At 41.8% G+C, this 7,248-nt stretch overlaps 1 protein-coding gene across 1 annotated transcript; it reads left to right on the top strand.

The window, feature by feature from the left end:
* Positions 3,982-5,145, top strand: LOC107646980. Its single transcript, XM_016351120.1, has one exon. It carries the CDS (start codon positions 3,982-3,984, stop codon positions 5,143-5,145), a length of 1,164 nt encoding a protein of 387 aa, XP_016206606.1.

Consider the following 7,248-nt stretch of genomic DNA (forward strand, 5'->3'; position numbering starts at 1 on the left):
CGTAACACACATATCAAGGCATCTAATGGTAATAAGAGAGGATTAAACATAGGGAACTTAAGGCCAAAGAAGCATGTTTTCAATCAAATCAGATAATTAGGAAGGCAAATGTAAAACCTTGCAAATAGTATGAATAAGTGGGTAAAGAGTTGATAAAAACCACTCAATTGAGCACAAGATAAACTATAAAATAGTGGTTCATCATAGCACCATGAACGCGTACTTTTATTTGTTATGTTGTGCTTAACGGTAATGTTTTACTTTTTACTCTCAATTTTAAAATGATTCCATTCACCTGCACGAAACTCATGTGTATACCGTGTTTAATGGATCGCTAACTTTTAGCTGAAAAAAGTGTCACTGTCACATACTCATTCTTGAAATGCATGTAACTGTAACTAGATCTTCCTTTAAGGTAGTTTTTGCACTTGCTTCTGCTTGAAATCGAACAAAATATTTACCTTGAGAACCTATTTCTGCTATTTCCTATAAAGAAATCCATAGTTTTGTTTGATTTATTAGCACTCAACCATTCCACTATTCTATAGCATCTGCAGTTCTGCTCTTAAAGGTGAGTGATTTAAGAGTCAAATTTTATTACTTCATTTTCAGTTTCAACTGGAATTGATGTCACCGACTAATTTCTTTTTCTTTTTCTTGATATATATGTTTCTTTTTTTTTATTGTGTTAGAGGTGGATGCTTGATCCTTTACACTTGTGAGTTGCGTTACTCATTAGTGAAAGTAGCTTTTTGATGTTTCTCGATTAATTTGCATTCTAATATGGTACCAAAGCAAGTGTTGCTGTTTTTAATTGAAGGAAGGTGCTGCTGGTGCTCTTAACTTGAACTATTTCTAATGATTAAGTGTGGTCATGTCTCAGATGGCATTATTTAAGTTAAGATTCTAATATCATTGTTGTGAATTCATAGGTTGAGCATGTGATGATTTTGGCTGCAAATGAGTTCATTGAGCTCTTCCGTGAATTAGTAGTTTCCAGACTCAATCATTTCAAAGCAAAGGTGAAGTATATATAGGAGAACCCTTTTTTTGTTATCTTCTCAATAGTATTAACCTACTTGAATGTCAAAATTGTAATGCCAGTTCGAAATTATTTTCAGGTACTATCCAGCAGATAGCAGCCATAAGATTGGGAATTGCTTTGGTACTTCAAATTGGTTTAGAGAGAGTGATGATAGTGATACCGCTGAAAAGGCACGGGAACGAGGTAATAGAACAAGTTTAGTGTTATCATGTTATCCTACCATTTCCCTTTTGTGTTTTATTGCTTTATGGTAAGTTTCAATTTTATTGGAGAATCTCAGACAACCTGAATACATGGTGTTTTGCTTCTTCAGTGTCCTACAATTTGAAAGCCCAGGAGCCTCTGTCCTTTCTTTTCATTTGTTGTATAGTTTTGCATTTGACTTGTTTTTTATGTGCAGGATAAATACAAAGTATACAATCTTTGTTCTGAGCGGCTGTATGATGTATCATTGTTTGAGGAAAAGGTGAGTCCTAAATTTTACTGAGTCTTTGAGGAGAAGTGTGGAACCACAAAAGCGATGTGAATTTCATTTATACTCCATAAACTTTAAGTGTGTCATTAATGTATACTTTAATTTCTTTGTCTACTTTGAATATATTAATTCATATCATATATCATTAGTATGATGATAGCTAGACAGCTTAGACTACCTGTGTCAGCTTTCTGTTTCACTTGGGTTATAGTTTTTTTCAGCACTTAGATTTGTTTTTCAAACCAACTGCTGCTTTCATCTGCAATGTCAAATTCCCTCTTCAGGTGGCTAGCTTTTCATTTGATGACCATAATTGCCCCCCAACTTCAACTGATTATCTCATTCTGTCATAGTACATACTCATGGTTGAAGTTAGATATTGAGAATGTTGTGGTTGTCCATTGTAAGGATGGAATGGCAAGAACAGGGTTGATGATTTCTAGTCTTTTATTATTCTTAAAGGTAAGTAGTATCTAAACATTTTCTTCTAAATTTAATGAACTTGCTTTACCTTTACTCCATCTTTCTCTTTATGCTACTCAGTTTTATTTAGATTTGGCAAATTAAATGTGCTGCAGTTCTTTCCAACTACTGAGGAGTCAATGGATTTCTATAATCAGAAACGATGTGTTGATGGAAAAGGACCTATTTATTAGCTAGAATGATGGCTGCTAATTTGTATTATTCCCACATAGAAGATCTTATGTTTGAAGTAATTTATTTTTAGAGAAATAAATTGTATTTTTAGAGAAATAATTTGTATTATTTCCAAATAGAAGATTTTATGGCTGCTAATTTATTATGGCAACCTAAATCTTGTTTAAGGATAATTTTTATTGTTTAAAGAATATTGCATAGTATTATTATGTATTTATTTTTATTTTATAATATTTCACTAATTTAATTAAAAATATAGGATTATATATATAATTATATTATTAAATATTAGGTTTTAGAAAAAAATTATTTATATATAGAGAAAATAAAAAAAAAACAATGAGGGACCTAAGGCTACACTTATATACAGTAGCTATAGTATTGTTACGGATCCGGCCCACGGATCCCTGACCCGGGATAAACCCAAACCCGGCCACCCGGGTCCGAACCATCTAAACCCTCTAGAAGGCCTGGAACCGACCCTACTAGAGCCCCCAACCAACTTTCAAATTCAAACGCCTATCTTATCTCATTCAGATAAGATAAGATAAGATAGCTACCACCACCTATAAATAAGAGGACCCAGATCCTCCTAGGTATTCATTCATTCCACACACCTTATACCTCTCAGATCCATTCTGACTTGAGCGTCAGAGTGTCTTTACAGGTACCTCCCCCCATTGCTCCAGTCAAGCGATCCGGCATCCGCCTCAACCCGCAAGTTCTCAAGCCATCTCTCAACTCATACCAGAGACATCTTGTACATTGGCGCCGTCTGTGAGAAACTTGCGCTAATCGAGCCGGAATGGGGGATATACCGGAAGAGACCTCCCTAAGCCAAGACAACTCTCGAATGAGGAACCCAACCCCCGAACACCAAGAGGTCACGAATCGCGGAAGGATAGCGAGCACCATCCACCACGCCACTCCAGTGCAAAATAAAGAAAACGAACACGTCGCCGCAGAACCACGGCACCCCAAAAACACCGGGGAAAAAGCGGCACAAATAATCCAAGATCTCTGCCTCCGAGTCCAGGAACTCGAAGGAAGAATAGCTACTGGGGAAAGGCGCAACGCCGAAAACGGAAGCCACGCAACCTCTAGATCAAAATCTCGTTGCGGCCGATCACCAACCCGACAACCCGACGGGAGAGACAATCATAGCACCTCGCGCGGCCCTAGACGTGAAAAATCGCCAGAACGGCGACACTGTAAGAGGTACAACCGCAGCGCTTCCCGGGATCTAAGTCATCAACATGACTCGGATGAAGATCGGCGACACCGAGAAACCAAGCGCACGAGAAACGAACAGACGATAATGGGAGCCACTCCCTTCACGGAAAGGATCTTAAAAGAAAAACTCCCTAAAGGATTTGACAAACCCATGGACATGAAGTATGACGGAACCAAAGACCCCCAGGAGCACCTAACGGCCTTCGAGGCCAGGATGAACCTAGAAGGTGCGGCCAACCCAGTCCGATGCAGAGCTTTCCCGGTAACCCTAGCCGGGCCAGCAATCAAATGGTTCAACGCCCTCCCTAACGGATCCATAACCAGTTTCCATGACATTTCACGAAAGTTCATGGCCCAATACACAACCAGAATCACCAAGGCTAAACACCCCATCAGCCTGCTAGGGGTCACGCAGAGACAAGACGAATCCACGTGAAAATACCTCGACCGCTTCAACGATGAATGCCTAACGGTCGACGGACTCACGGATTTCGTCGCAAGCCTCTATTTAACCAACGGGCTCATGAACGAAGTTTTCCGCAAACACCTTACCACCAAACCAGTATGGACCATGCACGAGATCCAGAACGTTTCCAGAGACTACATAAATGACGAGGAAGTCAGCCAGGTCGTCGCCGCCAACAAACGGCAACACGGCAACACCCAACACGGCAATCCGACATCTCGGCATAATCCAATATCCAAAGAAAATCAGAGGGACCAGCCCAAACAAACAAACACAAACCGACCACCCAGGATCGGCAAATTCTCTAATTATACACCCCTAACAGCCCCAATTACCGAGATATACCACCTGATAAAAGATCGAGGTATTATCCCAAAAGCCCGACAACTCAAAGAAAGAATGGGCGGCAACAAAACCCTTTATTGCGATTACCACCGAGGTTACGGGCACAGCACACAAGACTGTTTCGACCTTAAAGACACCCTTGAACAAGCCATAAGAGATGGCAAGCTCCCAGAGTTTGCCAAAATCATCAGAGAACCAAAACGCGCGGAAAGAGACAGGTCACCAGAGAGAGAAGGACGCAACCCGAGAATGCAAAAACAACCCCCCAGGGAAAGTCCAGAAGACGACCCAACCATAATAGTAAACGTTATCACGGGCAAAGACGTGTCAGGCAAGTCAAAATCAACACTAAAAAAGGACATCAAAGTCCTGGCCGTCAGAGACCAAGCTCCAACTACCACTACCGACAAAACAATAACTTTCCTACCCGAGGACGCACCTTTCGTCATCTCGGCAAGAATCGGAACGGGACTAGTCCGAAGAATACTGGTGGACATCGGCGCAAACTCCAACATCCTCTTCCGAGGAGCCTTCGACAAGCTCAGGCTCCGCAACGAAAATCTCCAAACATACCGCAACGGCGTCACGGGACTCGAAGACAACTTTCTCAAACCGGACGGTTCCATCACCCTACCCCTCACCATAGGGACATGCAACCAAAGGAAGACAATTCTATCTGAATTCGTGGTCCTAAAAGACTCCACCGCCTACAACGTCATCCTCAGAAGAAAAATGATCAATGACTTCTCTGCCATCATCTTTACCAAATACCTCCTTATAAAATTCATAACGGAAGACGGCTCCATCGGGACTATCCACGGAGATCGGGAAGTCGCAGCAGAATGTGGCAACACCAGCCTAGCTTTGCGGAAAAAGTCTCGCGACGCAGCTGGGATATTCCTAGCCGACCTGGACACCCGATAAGATGGCCAACCCAGGCCAGAACCAGAAGGCGACATGGAAAAACTACAGGTAGGGAAAACCAAAGACGAATACACCTTTATCAACAGGAACCTCCCATACGACCTTAAAGAAGACCTTTCCCAATTTTTGAAACAAAACAGAGACTTGTTCGCTTTCACACCAGCCGACATGCCCGGGATAGACCCCGGCTTAATGTTCCACCGGCTAGCCGTAGATCCCAAAGCCAAACCCGTGGCACAAAGGAGACGAAAAATGTCGTCAGACCGAGCAGCCAAGGTCAAAAGACAAGTAAAAGCCCTACTCAAAGCAAACTTCATCAGAGAACTACCCTACATGACGTGGCTGGCAAACATTGTACTAGTAAAGAAGTCCAACGGGAAGTGGCGAATGTGCGTCGATTACACGAACCTCAACAAAGCCTGTCCAAAAGACGTCTTTCCCCTACCTAACATAGACGGACTAGTAGATGCCGCGTCTGGCCACCGATACCTCAGCTTCATGGACGCATACTCCGCCTATAATCAAATACCCATGCACCGACCCGATGAGGAAAAAACAGCATTCATCACCCCCGACGGGACGTACTGCTACACAGTCATGCCTTTCGTACAATGTGGCTACGCTTTTCAGGTGATGCAGTAGCGCTGAAAAGCGTAGCCTATTCTAGTAAAAATGGAAGCTGAAAAGCGTAGCCTTTGGTCCTGGATAGCATCACTTGAAAAGCGCACCCTATTCCCAAATGCGAAAAGCGTAGCCCTTGGTGCAGAAAAGTGTAGCCTTTGAGAATAGGCAACGGCCGAATAGGAATTGCCCCAAAAAGCGTAGTCGTAGCCCAGAAAGCGTAGCCGTAGCCTAAGACATCATTTTTTTTCACTTTTGGCTACACTTTTCAAGTGTACCTGAATGGGTATTTTTCTTGTAGTGGGAGTGTCAGCAACTAAAGGGTTGCTCAAAGGTTTAGCAATCTTAGAAAAATCCTTTATAAAGCTCCAATAAAATCCTGCATGTCCTAAGAAACTCCTTATTGCCTTAACATTAGTAGGTGGTGGTAGTTTTTCAATTACCTCCACTTTAGCTTTGTCAACCTCTATTCCTTTGCTTGAAATCCAGTGACCATGAACAATACCTTTAGTTATCATAAAGTGGCATTTTTTCCAATTTAAAACAAGGTTTGTTTATTGACACCGCTTCAAAACTAAGGATAGGTGCTTAAGGCAAGAATTAAAAGAATCACCAAAAATAAGAAGTCATCCATAAATACCTCAATGAACTTTTCAACCATATCTGAGAAAATAAAGAGCATGCATCTCTGAAAAGTCGCTGGAGCATTACAGAGTCCAAACGGCATCCTCCGGTAAGCAAATACTCCAAAAGGACATGTTAACACCATCTTCTCATGATCTTGAGGGTCTACGATAATCTGATTATAGCCAGAGTATCCATCCAGAAAATAGTAGAAAGCATGGCCGGCTAACCTCTCAAGCATCGGATTAATGAAAGGTAAGAGAAAGTGATCCTTTCATGTAGCATTGTTGAGCTTCCTATAGTTAGTACACATGCGCCACCCTGTGACGGTTCTTGTGGTAATGAGTATATTTTGTTCATTCTTGAACACTGTCATCCCTTCTTTCTTGGGAACCACTTCACGGGACTTACCCATGGACTGTCAAAAATAGGGTAAATGATCCAAGCTTCCCAGAGCTTCATCATCTCTTTCTGGACCACTTCTTTCATGGTTTAATTTAGTCCCCTCTGTGGTTGCACAACTGGTTTAGCATCATCCTCAAGTAAGTTTTTGTGCATACACTTGGTTCGATTAATCCCCTTTGAATCACTAATGGTCCATTCAAGAGCAGTTTTCTGACTCCTGAGTACTTGAATTAGAACCTCCTCCTCCTCATGTTTTAGAGAGGAACTAATAATCACTGGATAAGTATCTTGTTCTCCTAGGAAAGCATACTTCAATGATAGAGGCAAGGGCTTTAACTTAAGTTTCGGAGCCCCTTCCTCAGTGCTAGGCATGTGTGATTTCTCCTCCTGAGGTGGTGAATCAACAATCTCAAGCAAAGCATCCTCAGAAGATGATTCCAAAATATTGATGCG

The sequence above is a fragment of the Arachis ipaensis genome, chromosome B06, assembly GCF_000816755.2.
Source record: "Arachis ipaensis cultivar K30076 chromosome B06, Araip1.1, whole genome shotgun sequence".
Classification (NCBI taxonomy): Eukaryota; Viridiplantae; Streptophyta; class Magnoliopsida; order Fabales; family Fabaceae; genus Arachis; species Arachis ipaensis.

Excerpts from the sequence above, each read along its gene's own strand:
- LOC107646980 (XM_016351120.1), top strand. The coding sequence starts at position 3,982 with ATGCACGAGATCCAGAACGTTTCCAGAGACTACATAAATGACGAGGAA.